The sequence below is a fragment of the Erinaceus europaeus genome, chromosome 9 (assembly GCF_950295315.1).
Source record: "Erinaceus europaeus chromosome 9, mEriEur2.1, whole genome shotgun sequence".
Lineage (NCBI taxonomy): Eukaryota > Metazoa > Chordata > Mammalia > Eulipotyphla > Erinaceidae > Erinaceus > Erinaceus europaeus.
Genome location: NC_080170.1, coordinates 79,957,120 through 79,976,686, shown reverse-complemented (window position 1 = coordinate 79,976,686; position 19,567 = coordinate 79,957,120). Strand labels below are relative to the sequence as shown.

The 19,567-nt window shown below is 41.1% G+C and overlaps 2 protein-coding genes across 4 annotated transcripts in view; both read right to left on the bottom strand.

Moving 5' to 3' along the window:
* The window catches only part of KPNA1 (karyopherin subunit alpha 1), a 68,867-nt gene extending 62,167 nt beyond the window's left edge, over positions 1 to 6,700 (bottom strand). Inside the window, exon 1 of the mRNA XM_060198270.1 lies at positions 6,502 to 6,700. The gene's annotated coding sequence lies outside the window, so the exon portion shown is untranslated. The remainder of the gene's footprint in view (positions 1 to 6,501) is intronic.
* A 4,898-nt stretch (positions 6,701 to 11,598) lies between these two features.
* PARP9 (poly(ADP-ribose) polymerase family member 9) overlaps positions 11,599 to 19,567 on the bottom strand; it is a 68,392-nt gene continuing 60,423 nt past the window's right edge. For all 3 annotated transcript variants that reach the window (XM_016192578.2, XM_060198268.1, XM_060198267.1), the window contains 2 exons: positions 19,011 to 19,185; positions 11,599 to 12,405 (listed from right to left, as the gene is read on the bottom strand). In XM_016192578.2, coding sequence (XP_016048064.2) covers positions 12,044 to 12,405; positions 19,011 to 19,185 — 537 coding nt within the window. In that variant the 3' untranslated portion in view covers positions 11,599 to 12,043. The remainder of the gene's footprint in view (positions 12,406 to 19,010; positions 19,186 to 19,567) is intronic.

Below are 19,567 nucleotides of genomic sequence, written 5' to 3'. Positions count from 1 at the left end.
AAAATAAAAGTAGCCAGTCCAGGTTGTACTATTTCTTTTAGGAGGGTTTCACGACAACTGTCTCAGGAAATGATAGAAGAATTTTAAAAAGCCACTAGTCCCTGGGAAAACAAAAGGTGATTAAGTAATTATATCATAAACACTACACAGTTCAGCTATAAATATTTAGTTATAAATACTGCAAACATACAGAATAGTGACTTCTTAAACTTAACTATACTGGCAAGATGGGAGAGGCAGTGTATATGAAAAGTCAACAGTCTGTAAAACTGATACACAAAAAACAGCACTACAAGTTATTTTTTAATGTTTACTAATGACACAGAGAAATAGAGAAAAGGAGAATCAGAGCACTCTGGTACATGAAATGCCGAGGCTCTATCTCAGGACCTCATGCTGGAGAGTTTATGCTTTTTCCACTGGGCCACCTCCTGGGCCCAGAAGTTATTTATAAACATGAAAGAGGAAGAAGTTAGAGGAAAATGGTAGTCTCTGAAGTGCAGAGACTAGAAGAGGGGTCAGGTGCTTTTTGGATATTATTCTAATTTAAAAAATTGTAGTTTTTCTAGGAAAATATCTCAGCATTAGAGCACTGTGCTTTTCCAAACCTAAGACCCCAGGTTAACCCTTAATGTCACCAAGGGTCAAAGTTGTGCAGTGCTCTGGACTTAGTTTCTCTCCCATTTAAAAGGAGAAGGAAAGAAGAAAAAATCTATTTTATTAAATTGGGTTGTCTGGAAAAGAGTGAACATGACAAAATCAAATTTTGATGATTCATGTAAACACACTACAAACAGTCCTGGGTTTGGGTTTGAGTCCCTACTCTATCACTTACTACATGAAGTAGGGCAAATTATGTGCTCATCTTGTACCTCCTCAAAGCGGTTTGCAAGAATGATTAAGTGAAAGCATCTGATGCAGTGCCTGGCCCCTCAATAGCTGTTCTGCCTATCTCCTGTTCCCCAGTTTCAAACCCCCACCCTCATTCTGATCTCCCACTGCCTCGTTGGTTATAGGGTGCAGAGACTCATGAACAACTCAGCACATATTTCTCTTCATACTGAAAACCAACCATGATGAGTAAGCAGACTTAATCTTTGTATATGGAAAGCATCATTATTCTTGTTAGGTGAAGGAGATTATCCCTATTATCCACATTCTGAATTATTGTGTTTTCAGTATCTGTCTACCACACTAGATCAGAACTATTTGATCACTCAGGTTTGTTACGGAGAGCCAAAGCATACAAAAAGACAAAGTTTGTGTATTCCATCAGTCCTCAATTTTCTTTCTTTTATTAATTTTTTCCCTTTGTCAGAGTACCCATCAGCTCTGGTTTATGGTGCTGCAGGGGATTAAACCAGGGGCTTTGGAGCCTCAAGCATGAAAGTCTCTTTGCATAATCATTATGTTATCTACCCTTCCCTTTCCCTTCAAAATATTCTAATCCAGGTCCTATCTGCATCTCCCTCCATTACACTGCTGGAGCAACCACCTATTTTCTGTAACAAAAGTTGAATGAAATCAACCCCAATCAGCCAACTGAACTGTTTACTATTTCCAATGTTTTCTTCCCCTACTATAGCTGAATTCATAATACCCTGCACAAGTAAAGAGATCTTAAGGCATAGAGAGCAATGGAAAATTTTTCCCCCCTCCAGGGTTCTTGCTGGGCTCAGTGCCCACCATGAATCCACAGCTCCTGGAGGCCATTTTTTCCCCCTCCTTTTGTTGCCCTTGTTGTTGTAGCCTCATTGTGGTTATTATTATTATTACCATTGTTGATATTGTTCATTGTTGGATAGGACAGAGAGAAGTGGAGAGAGGAGGGGAAGACAGAGAGAAAGAGACACCTGCAGACCTGCTTCACCGCCTGTGAAGTGACTCCCCTGCAGGTGGGGAGTGGGAGTGTGGGGAGGGCTCGAACTGGGATCCTTATGCTGGTCCTTGCGCTTTGCGCCATGTGTGCTTAACCTGCTGCGCCACCGCCCGACCCTCGGAAATTATTTTTTTTAAAAAAACATTTATTTATTCATTCCCTTTTGTTGTCCTGTTTTTACTGTTGTAGTTACTATTGTTCTTGATGTCGTCGTTGTTACATAGGACAGAGAGAAATGGAGAAAGGAGGGGAAGGGGGGAACAGACAGACGGACGGGACAGGCATAGATACCTGCAGACCTGCTTCACCGGGGGCTCAAACAGTGATCCTTATGCCAGTCCATTAATGCTTTGCGTCACATTGAAAAATTATCTTTATTACTAGGTCAGCCACTTTTACTTAAGATTTTGTACAAAGTAGTAATATAAGAGCAGGGGAGATAGCATAATGTTATGCAAAGGCACTCATACCTGAGGCTCCAAAGTCCTAGGTTTAATCCCTCACACTAGAAGCAAGAGTTGAGCAGTACTCTGGCAAAACAAAACAAAGCATCATATATATATAAATTTTTTTTCCTAAAAACAGCCTGAGAGACACAAGCATAAATCAACAAGATTTTATCACTGATTCAACAAATATTTCCAAAAATACTTGAGATGTAAAAAAACAAAATTACCAGCAAAGGTGAATGAAGCTGTCCAGGAACCAACTTAGAGCAATCCAAACTATTTGCAATAATTTGTAACATAGCTGAGCCAAGGGAAAAATTACAAAAATTAGACATAGTGGGGCTGGGTGGTGGCACACCCAATAAGCTCACATATACCAAGTGCAAGGACCCAGGTTCCAGCTTCTGCTCCCATACCCACAGGTGAAGCAGGTCTGCAGTGTCTTTCTTCCTATCTCCCTGTCCTCTCAATTTCTCTGTCCTATCTAATAATAATAATAATTTAAAAAGCAGACTGGAGCAGTGCATTCAGCCTATTCTCAAAGTGGGAAAAAAAAAAAAGATAATTTCCAAAACATTTATTTTTTATTTTTTTTTACCAGAGCACTACTCAGCTCTGGCTTATGGTGGTGTGGGGGATAGAACCTGGGACTTGAGAGCCTCAGGCATTAAAGTCTCTTTGCATAACCATTATGGTATACCCCCCGCCCCCAAAACATAATCTAAGAGCAGTGATTGTGTTTTGTTGTTCAAAAAAATCTCTATTTTTACAAGCATCAACAAATGAGTTTGTCTTTTTTTTTTTCACATTTCAAAAAAAATATTTACTTTAATGAAGGAGATAAAACACCATTGCTCTGCTCAACTCTGGTTTATGGTGGTGCTGGATTGAACCTGAGACCTCATAGCCTCAGACTTTCATATGAAAGTCTTCTGCATAACCATTTTTTAAAGGATTTTATTTATTTGTTAATGAGGAAGATAGGAAAAGAGAGAGAAAGTACCAGACATCACTCTGGTACACGTGCTGCCAGGAACTGAACTCAGGACCTCACGCTTGAGAGACCATGCTTTATCCATTGTGCCACCTCCCGGACCACATCATTTTTTTTTTTTTTAAAGATTTTATTTGTTGGGCAGAGGACAGACAGCATAATGGTTATGCAAACAGACTCTCATGCCTGAGGATCCAAAGTCCCAGGTTCAATCCCCCTGCACCATCATAAACCAAAGCTGAACAGTTAGTGCTCTGGTATATATGCAATTGTATTTATTTACTAATTAGAAACATAAGGAGAAAGAACCAGACATCACTCTGGAACAAGTGCTGCTGAGGATTGAACTCAGGACCAATGTGTTATCCACTGTGCCACCTTCTGGACCACCTGCATAATCACGATGCAGTCTACCTAGTCTTTTTTTTCTAAATATAAATTATATATATACCTACATCCACCCTACAGAGTCTAAAAGGAAACTCCTAATGTGGGCCTGAAGTAATCCAATGCAAATATAAATGTGTTTTGTTTTCCTATTAGACTGTAAATCCCTTATGCTTAATACTATTTTGTGCTGGATACTGGATACCAGCCCCCAATTGTAAATTCCTCAAGGCTTACTTTGCTTCCACCTGAACTTTCTTTGGTAACTGGCAGAGTACCCCACAGCTTCTGTTCTATAGCTGATAAAATGTCATGCAGTCAATGTTTGTTTATTTATTTATTTTTATTGTTGTTTTTATTGATGTCATTGTTGTTGGATAGGACAAAGAGAAATGGAGAGAGGAGGGGAAGACAGAGAGGAGGAAAGGCACACTTGCAGACCTGCTTCAAGCGACTCCCCTGCAGGTGATTAGGTGGGGGCTCAAACGGGGATCCTTACACTTTGCCCCACATGCGCTTAACCTGCTGTGCTACTGCCCAACTCCCTGCAGTCAGTATTTCTATAATCTCACCGTGTCTTGATCATGTCATTATTTCTGATCTTAGGGCACACAATCACTCCACATGTATTCCCAATGAGATTATTTTTTAATATCTTATTTTGGTTTTAGATAGAAAGAGAAATTGATAGAGACGAGAGGACACAGAGCAGAGGGGACACACACACACACACACACACACACACACACACACCTATAGTAGCACTGATTCACTAACTGAGCTCTCCCCCCACTCCCACCCCACAAAGGTAGGGACCATGGTCTTCAAGTCCAGTCCCTGCGCTTTGTAATGTGTCACTCTATCTGGCACACCACTCATTTCATTCCTAATGAGATGAAATAAAACACAAGAAAAATAAAAAGTAGAAAAGTATTTTGAAACAATGACTTTGGATTCAACACTGGTAATAAAGTACTTCTCTAAACGTTAATGTTTTTATTTAAAAAATGTAAAAAATGAACCTCTATTTCAGATTTACTGTAAGCATTAAATGAGTTTTTCTTCTCTTTATTTTTACCAGAGCACCGCTCAGTTCTGGCATATGGTGGGGGGGGGTTTGAAACTGGGACTTTGGAGCCTCAGGCATGAGAATCTCTTTGCATAACCATTATGCTATCTACCCAGCCCCATAAGCATTAAATGTTTGCGTATACATAAATACCTGGGGGGGGCCTCAGTGAATGTTAACTATTTTCTCACATCCTCCACCTTAAAAGCACATATTACACAAAAACATTGCCTTCCAAAAAATAAGTTGACTGGAGAGAATAACTTGAGGATTTCAAAATATAATAACTGCAAAGACAAGTTAGGGAGAAAAAAAAAAAGCACAAAAGGTGGCTCACTTGGCTGTGTATACATGTTACAGCGCACAAGGATGTTGAGTCCCTGGCCTTCGCCTGCAGGGGGAAAGCTTTGCGAGTGGTGAAGCAGGGGTGCAGGTCCCTCTCTAGCTTCCCTTCCCTCTCGATTTCTCTATCCAATAAATAAATAAAAAGAATAAACAATTTTTTAAAAAGACACAAATGTCAACAATCTTTTTTCCTAGAAATTTACTTCTTAAAGTCTCTTTTATAATTTTTTAAATGATTATTTATTGGATAGACCGCCAGAACTCGAGAGGGAAGAGGGTGATAGAGAGGGAGAGAGACAACCACAACACCGCTTCTCCACCTGCAAAGCATTCTCCCTGCAGGTGGGGACTGGGAGCATCGAGCTCGGATCCTTGTGCACTGTAGCTTGTGCGCTCAACCAGGTGCGCCACCACCGGGCCCAGGAACACGGGGAAAAGGGGATCTGCTCTACTGCTAAGAAAAAGGGAGCTCTGAAGAAATGATGCTTACTCGGGGCGGAGGTGGGTTGGGTTTAGGGAGAATGAAAAAAAAAAAAAAAAAAAAAAAACCTCAGCAATAATGTTTCCTTAAGACAATGTCGGAAAGGCACTTTGGAGTCGCTGCTTTTCCGCTCCATACAGCCTCTGAAAACACCGCAGCTCGCTCTCCCTTCCCACCACTTCGCCGACCCGTCCTCCGTCATCGGCCTCCCCGCTCCGAGCCTCTCGGCATCCCCGTGCACCGGCACATGCCCTTCGTCCGCAGCCGTGAAGTTCTGTCATTTCTGTAATTACCACACCCCTGCCAGCCGCTCCAGGCCCCAGTTGTTATGACATCTGTAAACAGCAGCCGCTCGCCGGCCACCTCCCTCCCTCCCGCCTCTCCCCGCCACCCCCCACCCGGCCACCGGCTCCCGCAGCAACTAGTGAATTCCCGGGAGGGTCCTTCCTGCCTCGGAGAGGACTGCACACGCCGCCGCCGCTCCTTCCTGCTCCGTCACGGCGCCCGGCGCGGCCCGCCCGCCCGCCCGCGCTGGGCTGCGGCGCCGGCTCCGCACTCGCTCGCCTCCTCTCCGCCCCGCTGCCTCGGCGCCCCGCAGTCCCCGGCGCCGCTTCCAACCCCGCGGCCGCCCCGCCCCGCCTCTGCCCGCGAGCACGAAGGCGATCACGCCCGCGCTCCCCACCCCCACTCTCTCCTCCGCCCGCCGCGCGGCCGTTAGCGCGGCCGAGCCCGTGACGCACCGACGCGCAGCCGGCGCCCGAGCACGAGGAACTCGAGTCTGAGCACGGCCGGCGGCCGCCCCGGCTCCGGGGCCTCTTTCCCGGTACCGCCGGCCGAGGACTCCCGAATCTACCGGCGGGAGGGGGAGGGGCCGGCGCGGCGGGTCACTGCACTCACCACGCTCAAGGCAACCGGATTCGGTGCCGCTGCTGAAGGAAGCCGCTAATTCGCTCGCCCGCTTGCCGTCTGCTCCGCGTCTGCTCCGGCGTTCAAGCTCGCAGAGCTGGCCAGCGCCTCTGCGGTGCTCAGCAGGCCTCGCTCTCCGCCGCCGCGCACCCAGCAGCGAGACTAGCTCAGCCGGCTTTCGCAGTGCGCTTGCGCGCGGGGGCGGACCCTCGCACCTGCGCGCGCGCCCCTACCGCCCAGCGCCAGAGCCTGCCGGGAAATGTAGTTTTTGAGTAGTCTATTTTATTTTAATGTATTTATCTATCTATCTATCTATCTATCTATCTATCTATCTATCTATCTATCTATCTATCTATCTATCTATCTATCTATCTATCTATCTATCTATCTATCTATTTATTTTACTAGAGCACTGCTCAGCTCTGGATTATTGTGGCTCAGGGGATTGAACCTGGGACTTTGGAGCCCCAGGAATGAGAGTCGGTTTGCATAACCATTATGCTACCTACCCCCACCCGTTTTTTCAGTAGCCTTTGGGTGGATGCTGCAATCTTGCAGATAACCCCAACCAGTGAAAACCGGGCAAAGGAAGTTCACTCTGAGAAACTTTTGTTCATTGGCAAAGGCAGGACAATGAGAATCGTGGTGTAGTGACTATGAATGGTACTTTGCAGGTAGAATTCCAAAGTTCTCAACGAGGCTGACTTTGAATCTCTTCTAGTTCGCATCAATGCTGGTTGCTCTCTAAAGCCTCTCACATATTGGTGCGTATTACCGGTTTATTAAATGACTGTTGGGGCCAGGTGGTGGCGCGACTGGTGGAGCGCAAATGTTACAATGCTCAGGGACCCTGCCTGGTTGCAGCCCCCAGTCCCCAGCTGCAGGGGGAAAGCTTTGCGAGTGGTGAAGCAGTGTTTCAGCTGTCTCTCTGTCTCTCGCCTTCTCAATCACCCCTTCCCTCTCGGTTTCTGGTTGTCTCCATCCAATAAATAAATAAAGATAATAATAATAATAATCACCAAAGTCACGTCTAAGGGAAATTAAATGACTGTTGGACTGAAAAGAAAGCATAATGATTGTGTATAACGACTTTTATGTCTGAGGCTCTGAGTTCCTCGGCTCAATCCCCACAGCACCATCATAAACTAGAACCGAGCAGTGTTCTAGTTAATTAAATGATAGAAGACCAAGGGATTGTTAACAGAAGTGTTAAAAAGCCAGCGCCCTTAAGTCTGAAGATTCACGTGCATCACTTTTGAGGATGTCTATTGATTACCACTTTCTGTAGTCCTTGCCCATCTACCTTGCCTTATAATGTATGAGGACCATCAAAAAATAAGAAATTAAACGAGATGCAAACACTTGTTTTACTTGGAATAAACGAAACTGAAACAAAAATTGGGGTTGCTGTGCGGATGTCCCCTCAGGCTAGTGCCAGTTCCCTCTAGAGTTAATACGATATTCTCGAAGTGCCCTTCCCAACCAATTCTGTCCTGGCTGGTCACTGCTGGTTTTTGCCCTATAAAGCCCTTCTTTTCCGATTCTATCTCTCTTGCCTGCTTTTCACTTCTGTGATTAGAGGCAGGGAAGGTTGTTGGCAAGGCGGCCATTTTGGCTAGCTCTACATGGCCTGAACCACTGTGCTCTCACCCAACTCTGAGGTGTAGGCACTAAAGAATTGTGTTCCCTCTCTCTCTCTCTCCTCCTCATCGCAGCCTACAGGGGTAATTGTTACTGTTTAATTTGATAGAATTCTTTTGGGGAACTTCTTATTGAGCAATAACAAAACCTTCAGCCAGCCAGGGGTCTCATGTGAAACGATTTTATCTAGTCAAATTAAATCACAGGCCAAAGAAGCACAGTGAAATGGATAGTCCGAAAGATTTGTAAGTGTGGGAAGACAACCATACTGGATCCTAAGTTAAACAATGTTCATTTGTCCTGGATATCGGCTATCTATCTAGTACACTGAGTTCCTCACCAGTGTGTGCTTTTTAATTTGAGCAAGGGTTTGGGGGAAAAAGAAGGTTAATTTTATTTTATTTTGTTTTGTTTTTTACCAGAACTCTGCTCAGCTCTGGCATACAGTGATGCAGAGTATTGAACCTGGGATGTTGGAGCCTCAGGTATGAGAGTCACTTTGCATAAACAGCCAGCTAGCTCCCAAAGGAAGATAATCTCAAAAAGACACCTTAGTCAAATATTTCTGACCAGTTAGACCAAGATCAGTTCACTTTTTTAAAACTTTCTTTATTGAGGGATTAATGTTTTACATTTGACAGTAAATACAATAGTTTGTACATACATAACATTTCTCAGTTTTCCACATAACAATACAACTCCCACTAGATCCTCTGTCATCCTTTTTGGACCTGTACTCTTCCTCCCCCTCCCCCCCCACCCCAGGGTCTTTTACTTTGGTGCAATACACCAACTCCAGATCAGGTTCAACTTGTGTTTTCTCTTCTGATCTTGTTTTTCAACTTCTGCCTGAGAGTGAGATCATCCCATATTCATCCTTCTGTTTCTGACTTATTTCACTTAACATGATTTCTTCAAACTCCATCCAAGATGGGCTGAAAACAGTGAAGCCACCGTTTTTAATAGCTGAGAAGTATTCCACTGTGTATATATACAAAAACTTGCTGAGCCACTCATCTGTTGTTGGACACCTGGGTTGCTTTCAGGTTTTGGCTATTACAAATTGTGCTGCTATGAACAGAGGTGTACATAAATCTTTTTGGATGGGTGTGTTGGGTTCCTTAGGATATATCCCCAGGAGAGGAATTGCAGGGTCATTAGGTAGGTCCATTTCTAGTCTTCTGAGAGTTCTCAACAGTGCTCTCTACAGAGGTTGGACCAATTGACATTCCCCCCAGCAGTGCAGGAGGGTTCCTTTGACCCCACAACCTCTCCAGCGTTTGTTGCTGCTAACTTTTCTGATGTATGACATTCTCACAGGAGTGAAGTGATATCTAACTGCTGTCTTTATTTGCATTTCTTTGACAATCAAAGACTTGGAGCATTTTTTCATGTGTTTCTCAGCCTTTTGGATCTCTTCTGTGGTGAATATTCTGTCCATGTCCTCTCCCCATTTTTGGATGGGGTTATTTGTTTTCTTGTTATTGAATTTGGCAAGATATATATATATATATATATATATTGCTTATTAGCCTCTTGTCTGATGTATGGCATGTAAAGATCTTCTCCCATTCTGTGAGGGGTCTCTTGGTTTGGGTAGTGGTTTCTTTTGCTGTGCAGAAGCTTTTTAATTTGATGTAGTCCCATAGGTTTATACTTGCCTTAGTCTTCTTTGTAACTGGATTTGTTTCACTGAAGATATCTTTAAAATTTATGCAGAAAAAAAGTTCTGCCAATATTTTCCTCTTATTATCTGATAGTTTCTGATTTAACATCCAAATCTTTGATCCACTTGGAATTTACTTTTGTATTTGGTAAAATATTCAGTTTCATTCTTCTGTATGTTTCAACCCAGTTGTTCCAACACCATTTGTTGAAGAGATTCTGCTTTCCCCATTTAATAGTCTGGGCACCTTTGTCAAAGATTAGATGTCCATAGGTGTGAGGGCTTCTGGGTTCTCAGTTCCATTCCACTGGTCAGTGTGTCTATTCATGTAAGGACAGCTCATTATATTCTAATTAATAATTCAAGATTCTTCAGTGAAAGCTAGTTTATTTCCAGTTCACTCCTACTCCTAGTTAAGGTATCCTTTCAATTCCCTAATCACAAATCTGGACTATTAACTAGGACCTCTCTTTAGCATGGCCTCCTCTTTCCCATGAAACAGCCAAAAACTCTGCTCAGTCTTTCAGTCACTGATTTCAGAATTAGCAATTACCACATGTGATGGCAAATATTAGGTTCACAACTCCTGCTTTCCCTTTTCCCTAAAGTTCTCATTGTCATGGTAGCTCTTTAATGCCTTAGTGTTTCCTTGGTGTGATTTTGTTGAGTTGGTTTCAACAGACGTAGTATTTGTTTGAAATAATACTAGGTAACACAGAGTCCTTTTCTAAATTTATTTTATTTTTAAATCATGGGAAATTTTTATATCAGAGAGAGAAGCCAGAGCACCACACAGACATGCATCACTGTGGAAAGAGCTAAGAGCCTCAGATATGAAAATCTTGTACTCTACCAGCTAAACTATCTCCCCTTACCAGAATTCTCATGTCACTTACTTTTACAAAAATACAAGGATGGCATTTATTAGTTGAGATTGGACTTTTTTTTTATCTGTTAACTTTTTTCATTTTACCAGAGCACTTGCTATTAATAGTGCTAGGGACTGAATATAAGACTTCTGCACAGAATTTCCTGTGCCCTATCACTAGCTCTGCTATTTTTCTTAACTTTTATTTTTTAAATTTTTGAAAATGTATTTATTACTGGATAAAGACAGAGAAACTGAGAGGGGAGGGGGAGGTAGAGAGGGAGTGAGACAGGCACACCTGCATCCCTGCTTTACTATTCATGAAGCATTTCCCCTGCAGATGGAGCTCAGGGCTTGAAACTGGGCCCTTGTAATGTATGCAATTAACTAGGTGTTCCACTGCCTGGCCCTGTTATCTTTTTGTTTTGTTTGTTGTTGAGCAAAATATTTTTTTTCTGAAGTGCCAGTACTTTGTAGATGTGCATTTTAAATTCTTACAGATTCTTCAAGATTTATCTTAAGCTTCACTGTCTTTAGGAGACCTTCCTCCCAACCAACCTGATTATCTTTTTTTTCCCTTAAACTTCCCCAAAGAATCTATGGTTACTCATTCATTATACCCAGTCATACTTGTTAAGTTGTCCAGAGCTGTCTTTCTGATTACTCAGGCTGTAATCATGATGTTCACCTTTATCTTGTCCAGTACCATAACCCTCAGCACTCAGACAGTGATTTAACTACATCTGGTCATCAAGAAATTCTTGGTGAATTAATAATTTGATTTCATAGTATTTTAGTAATGTTGCTTGATACAGGTGAATTCAAACAAAATATAAGTTGTGTATCAGTCTTTGATGGCATTCCATTTCAAATAATTTCATTGTAATGAAATAATTTTTCAGAGTCAGTTATACAGACAAAAATGATTTATTTTGTTATCTAAATAATATAAAATTATCTGGAAAACCCAAGATCATCTTACTGTTTTAGTATATACTATCACCATTTGTTCATATTACCATTTCAGAAGACAAAATAATTGGATTACATACTAGAAAAATCTTTGTTACATGTAAAAACATTTTTACTGTTACCTGGAGTAAAAGAGATGAAGGAAATACTTGGAGAGAAATTGATCTTGATAGGTTTAATGGATATCTATCCGCTTAAGCCCAAGAAATAAAGACAAAAGTGAAGGCACAAAGATGCTAGTATACAGCTAGTTCTTTCAATAATCAAGTCTGTATAGACAACCAATTTGACATATTCAAATCACTTTTTGTGTCACTGGTGACAATTATTTGGTTAATTCTTCCAAAGCAAGGCAATGCTGGGTATTATAATAATAATGGAGGTTATTAATCAACTGAACTACCACCTGAAAAATTTGACCAAGGCCATGGAGAGTACGCAGTGACTTGTGATTTTACAGGACTCTGAGTGCAAGTCCACAAATAACGGGGCTTAGCCTGCATACCACTAAAAATAACAAAGATTTCAGGTTTGGAGACATTGTCAACCACACTGTCATGGCTTTCTATGGATCCAGGAATCAAGGATGGAGGAGAGATAATTGACTGCTGACCCTGGCATATGGAGCCTGTGAGTACTTCAGCCTCAAATACATAGATGAACTTATCTGTCGCAGGTGTTGCCTTTATCTGGGATGCTAGGCCTTTAAGATCCTTCATGAAGTATATGCCATCTCCAAATTTTGGTTCTGATAAAAGATAAAAAGAAAAAAAGAAGTAAAAGATTGCCAGGAACCATTTCTCTGCTTGATAAGCTTTGAAACAATGGAAGCCCTCAAGACAAGGTTTATTTCTCCCCTGGGCAGGCCATTTCCCCTCAGGTAGACCATTTATCAGTAATCAAGTGAGACAACACATAGTTGTGGTAACAAACATGATTTCGGCCATTGTTTGTTGCAAGGAACATTCCACTTTGAAGTTTGCTCCCCCTCCTCCTCCTTCAGCATCTCCCCCCCCTTCCCAAAGCCTTATAATGCCTGTGAACACAATAAAATTTTGCAGCTTGATCAGAGTCCTGTCTTGATGTCATTTCTTGTGTCTCCTGTCCTTTTCATTCCAGGTTTCGTGGGTTCCTAGCCACTGTTCACCACCCCGCTGGTCGGGGCAAAAGATTATTATGAGTGGGGACCAGGTGGTGGCACACTTGGTTGAAAATACATGCTAGAATGTGCCAGGATCTAGGTTTGAGCCCCCGGTCCCCACCTACAGGGGGGAAATTTTGTGAGTGGTGAAGCAGTGCTGCAGATGTCTCTGTCTCTCTCTCCCTCTCTATCACCCCCTTCTATCTTTATTTCTGGCTGTCTCTTTCCAATAAATAAAGATAATTTCAAAATATTATTATGAGCTGGAAAATCATATTTTGGTAGTAAGATGTATTTCTCTTTAGTCCTCCAAATAATAATCACTTCCTAGTCCAAAGCCCTGTGTTTGTATTAAAGATATCCATATCCATAGTTGTTCCATTGAGATAAATTGCCACAGATATCATCAACGTCATAATATTTTACACTTAAGTATACCATTAGTTTATAGAAGGATATATGATTTATTGACTGTTGTCAATCAATGATTTGGGTAGTATCTCCATTTAACAAGGGAACAGTCTGAAGTTCAGAGAAATTCTGACTCAGGTCAACATCATCAGTCAGGCAAATGATAAAGAAAGTGTAATAGAAGATTCTATTTCCCTTAAAACTCAGAAGAACTTCTAGAAGCCATAAATAATGGTCTCTCTACAATTCTTGAGAATATGTCTTATGAAAATTGTATCTAATAAAAGGCAGAATGTTTCCCAAATTCATGACAAAAAAATAAGAACAAAGTCAAAACAAGGAGACTGTTGTGCATAGAACACAATGCCAGTGTACGTGCTGCATTGTTTAGGTAAAGACACCCTGGATTTGGATGATATTACATGGCTATTACAGAGGTATGCATTTTCATTTTTTTAAAAGAATTTATTTATTTATTCATGAGGATGATAGGAGGAGAGAGAGAAAGAACCAGACATCACTCTGGTACATGTGCTGCCAGGCATTGAACTTGGGACCTCATGGTTGAGAAGCCAATGCTTTATCCACTGTACCACCTCATGGACCACTAGGGATATGCATTTTCTACAGTGGAACAGTGATTTGGGTAGGTCATTAGTTCCCTTTGAAGCCTGACAGAAGTCCCCCAAATAATCTCCCCCACCCCCTCAAAAAAAGTTTTCACCTAATTTTGATCTAGAGGGAGTAAGAGAGACACCTACAGCACTGCTTCACTGCTAGTGGGTACTGGGGACTTGAATCCTGGTCCTTGCTCAATCAGGCGTGTTTGCTACCAGATGTGCCACTACTTGGTCCTCCACATCTGAATTTTATGGAACTGTAAATTGTCACTTTTTTGTCACATTTTTTAAAGTTAGAGATTTTGTAACAAAAGAATAGAGGAAGTGCAGAAGCACTATGGAAGAAGCAACTTGTGGGGCCTTCAAGTGCTAGGGGAGGCATCAGCCAGGAAATGCTATTTGAGCTACATCATGAAGGAGTTTTCTGGGCTAAAACAATTCATGAAGAAGGTATTCTACATGCAGAGGCACAAAGATTGAAAAGTATGCAACATATTTAGGAAACCATAAGATTCATAACTAGAGTGTTAAATCTATTAAATGATAAAAATAGTGAAGTAATATGGAGCTTGGACCTAGGAACTTCACTAAGGAGTTTGCATTTCTATTATTTTATTTCATTTTGCCTCCAGTTGCTGGAGCTCAGAGTCAATCCACCATTCCTGGAAGCCATTTTTTCTTTTCTTTTTCTTTTTTTTTCATTCAATAAAACAGAGAAATTGAGGGGACATATAGAGGGAGAGAAAGAGAGATACCTGCAGACCTGCTTCACCATTCATCACCATTCATGACGCTTCCCCCTACAGGTAGGGAAGCAGGAGTTCAAACCTGGGTTCTTGCATATATCCCTGCTCATAGTACTATGTGCATTTAACTGAGTACACCACTGCCCAGACCCCAGGTGTTTGCATATTTATCTTGTAGACAACTAAGAATACAAATATTAAATGGGCATGTGAATTTTTCTCCTAAGAATTCTGGAAGCACAATAAATAATGGGTTAGGTAGAGGTGGGTTTTGAAGAAAGGAAAAAAAAAGAACCTGGTAATTGCCTAGGTCTATAGGGAAAATGAACTAAGGCAATAGGAATAGAGAGGCTGAGAGAAACTTACTAGGATTATGTGACTGTCTAGATATAAGGGTAAGGGAAAGACATAAATGGAGAATAATAAAGTTTCTACCTTAGAAAGCATGGTAGATTGATGGGAGGAGGAGGATGGCTTTATCCAGGTTAGGGAGTACAAGGGCAGGGGGGTTCATGGGAGGTCATATTCCTTAGGTAAAAGTAAAGTCAAGAGGAGTTTAGTTTGAAATAACTGTGGGACATTTAAATAGATAATGTATGAAAGACAGCTGGAGGTCACAAGAGAGACAGGGAATTAAAGTTATAAAGTCATGAATCATTATAGAAATAGCAGTCAAAGTCACAAGAATAAGTGAACTTATCTAGGGAGGGCATTGCAGAGGAAAGTTTCCTTTACAATTCTGGAAAATGCCAACAATCAAAGAAGGAGCAAGACCATAGTTGGAGGGAGTTGACATTTTGGTGATAGGTGAGGAATACTGACACCTATCCTGGACAGAAGTGAAACTGTACCTCTATGACAACAACAGTCAATAAAAAAATAAAAGAAAGAAAGGAAGAACAGACATCACTCGATTATAAATGAAAAGGGCAGGAACTCTGTGTTTTGACTAATGATGTAACCCTCACACTTAGCACAGGGTCTGACTCATGGAAAATGCTCAATAAATACTTATGACCCTAATAAGGAAACTGCAAATGTGTAGTCTCATTGCTGCATTTAGCTAAATCCTACAAGCAAGAGATGAACTCAAAATAGAATTGGCTGAGATGTAAGCAAAAATGGAAGAAAAAAAAGTTTTGCTAAGAAGTTCCCTCTGCCTGTGGATAGTCATCAAATGGAATGAGTTCTGTAACTTGGAGTCTGATGGGTGAAAATAGTCAAGAGATCTGGTATTCCCAATGAAAGCTAAGTAAGAGAGAGAAAGAGGAAGAGAGAGATACAGAGAAAGACATACAGAGAAAAAAAGAGAGAGAGATAGCTTTAGTGGTGATAAATTAATGTTTCTTGGATTTCTCAAGTGTCTTCAGTTTAAGTATTCTTATTAGAAACAGTAGCACAGATCACATATAGGGTAGTATCTCCCCAATGAGTCCACTGTCTGAATTTCAATAAATTCTATCAAAATGAGCAAGGCATAGAGACCAGCAGGTAAAAGACCAGATTACTGAGGTTTAAAGACTAGAGAGACAAGATATTTGGCTCAGTTATAAAGACATGAACTTGACCAGAAGCAAATAGGCCTTGTACCTGTAAAATTTTTTGTTTGTTTGTTTTTTAAAGCCACCCATCCATTAACACAAAAGATAGACTGAGACAAATTCAACTTAGGACTTCATGCACGGGTCTAGTGTCCTATCTACCACACCACCTCCCAGGCTCTGTCAGCTAATTTTTTAAAGGAACTGTCTTGCTGAAGACACCATAAGCCAAGCATTCTAGTCCTCAAAACCATCAGTACAGGGACTTGGATAGGCAATGAATCTAGAAATGATAAAGGATGGCAATACATAAAGACTTTTCCCAGGGTCGGGGTAGAAAGCATAATGGTTATGCAAAGAGACTCTCATGCCTGAGGCTCCAAAGTCCCAGGTTCAATTCCCTGCAACACCATAAGCCAGAGCTGAGCAGTGCTCTGTTAAACATCATAAATAAGAAAAAAAAAAAAAAAAAAAAAGACTTTTCCCAGAGTGCAAAATGATGATGGTATCACTCCACTCCTAGAACAGAGTCTTCACTATTTCCTGTACAGCAGCATGTGATTAATGATATGAGCTAGTAACTTGTGTCTATTTCCTTTTCACTTTTCCAAATGAGAGGGTTGTCCTTGCTGTTGTTGTTTGTTTATTTTTCAGTTCCTCATATGGCTATACAATGAGAGTGTTGTAGCAATTGTATTACTGATAAACTTCAAGAGAGGACTGCCTTAATTTAAACCAGGATAAGACTTGAATTATGTTGCTTAGGAGGAAAGTATGTGTTTTCAATATTGGAGAAGAAAGGTGTTGAGTAGGATGTGTCTTCCATAAGACTGGATTTAGAAAATAAAAATACAGTGATTATCTTAAGTGTAATTTCAATGGTGGGGGGTAAATACATAAAAGACAATTATAATGGGCTTAGGAGCAAATAGTAGTTGTGAATTTTCATTTCTTTTTTTCCTTCCCTCTCTCTCTTTTCTTCTTTTTTCTTTTTTCTTGGGGTGGGGAGGAGGTAGAGACAGAGAAATTGAAAAGGAAGAGAGAAAAGAGACATCTGCTTAGTCTCTCATGAAGCTTCCTCTCTGCAAATGAGAACCAGGGGCTTAAATCCAGGCCCTTGAGCTCAACCAGGTGTACCACCACCCAGTCTGTGTATTTTTATTTCATTTTCAGTAAAAACACCACACGCATCAGCACTTCCCTAGCTGCATTCAAAGACTTCTTTATATATATATATATTTATTTACTTATTTTCCCTTTTGTTGCCCTTGTTGCTTTTCTTCTTGTTGTTGTAGTTATTGTTGTTGTTACTGATGTTGTCATTGTTAGATAGGACTGAGAGAAATGGAGAGAGAAGGGGAAGACAGAGTGGGGGAGAGAAAGATAGACACCTGCAGACCTGCTTCACCACCTGTGAAGCGACTCCCCTTTAGTTGGGGAACTGGAGGCTCGAACCGGGATCCTTATGCCAGTCCTTGCGCTTTGCACCATGTGTGCTTAACCCGCTGCGCTACTGCACAACTCCACAAAGACTTCTTGAAGTGGATTCATTTACTGCTTTTACCACCTGGATTATTTGTGTTTAATTTTACCCTAGGTATTGCTTATGTTATCTCTGGGGCAAAGAGAAGACGATTTCCAGAGCTTGCTTACTAGAAATCAAGAGCAACTAATTTAGTGAACTAGAAAAAAAATAAAGCTGTAATGTTAGGCAACTGCTATGATTATTAGTAAAAGTTTAATCCTCCTTTGGGGAGATCTAACAGGGACAATACAATAAGCATTAAAATGTTGGTACATCTTAACAGTGACACAACAGTTACATATAGACTTCCACAGATAAGATGGATAGTATTTGCAGCACCCCAGGAAGTGGTACAATGGATAAGGTGTTAGACTCACTGGCATGAAATCTGGAGATCATTACCAGCATCATCTGCAACAGAGTGATGCTTTGGTTCTCTCTCCCTTACTCATATCCATTAATACATATTTTAAATCACTTTTTAAAATGTTATCGCCAAAGCTGGGAGGTCTATCTTAGTGGGTAGAGCACATGATTTCCATGTGTGAGGCTCTGAGTTGGATTCCTGAGCACCAAGAACAGAGACAAATGGAATTCAGTGGATGGTGCAGTGGTGCATTTGTGTCTCTCATAAATATGTACATAAAATACTGTACTAGGGAGGAGGCATAGCAGTAGAGTGTACTCCTGAACACAATCCGCTGATACTACATTTTTAAAAAGAAAGTTACTTCTTTTACCTACCAGATGATAGCTAATCAATTCACCAGCATGCTACGGGAAATGCAAGGACTGGAAAAGATCAACTTCATTATATTCAAGAAAATGTCTTTTGAATTAAGTGATGAGGGTAATTGTATAGTGTTGAATAATTTTGTTGAGATAAGTAAACACAAAGTTTCACAGAGTTTTCTACAGATAGGACACATAAATAAAGATAGGAGAAAAACAGTGGACTATAGATCTTAACTTTCAACACTCTCTTTGACTTAAAACCTGTCATTAACAAATTATGTGATGAAAAAAAAAATTACCCAAATGACTTTACCTACAGTGAAAATGCAAATGGCTAATTAAATCAGTTATGGTTCCTTTGGTCGCTTACTCCTCTCCTACTTGGATAACTGTGGTAATTCTAGAGCTAATACATGCTGACAGGCACTGACTCCCTTGTGGGGGGGGGAGTGCTTGCATTTATCAGATCAAAACCAACCCAGTCAGCCTCCCCCAAATGACTTTACTACAACATCTCAGTTGTAGATGACCCTCTCACCACAACAATAAATGGTGCTAGAGGTGAGCCATCTGCTGAGGTCTGCTCACCAATTCTCATACATAATGATCCCCATTCTGAGGGGCTGACACCTACCACAGGGCACTGAACACAGTCTCTGAAAGCCAACTCTGCAGATCATTTTGCAGTACTGGTATGGGACTCGCTGAAACAACCTGTGGCTCACAGGTTTCCCATTCATTCTCTTTTCAATGTCCAGCTTCTTCTTTAAAAAGACATTCTCGAGAACATCGTTTTGTATTTTCTCCACCTATAATGCAAGGAAATGAAAAATTGAAAGAGAAACTGGAGAACTGCTACTTAAGCTGCCTGGTAGACTGCTTCAAAAAATAAAAGGTACGTATGTATATGCTACTTTTCATATGAAACTTGCATTTCATACGAAGTTATATGAAAGTCTCTCTTGGTTTCTGTCTGAGTTCTATATCTTCAAAATCTCTTGTCCCTAAATGAATAATGAATTCACTTAATAAAAATTCATTGAAAGGGTCGGGTGGTGGTGCACCTGGTTGAGCGCACATTTTACAATGCTAAAGGACCCAGGTTCGAGGCCCCCATCCCCACCTATAGGGGGAAAGCTTTGCAAGTGGTGAAGCAGGGCTGCAGGTGTCTCTCTGTCTTTCTTCCTCTCT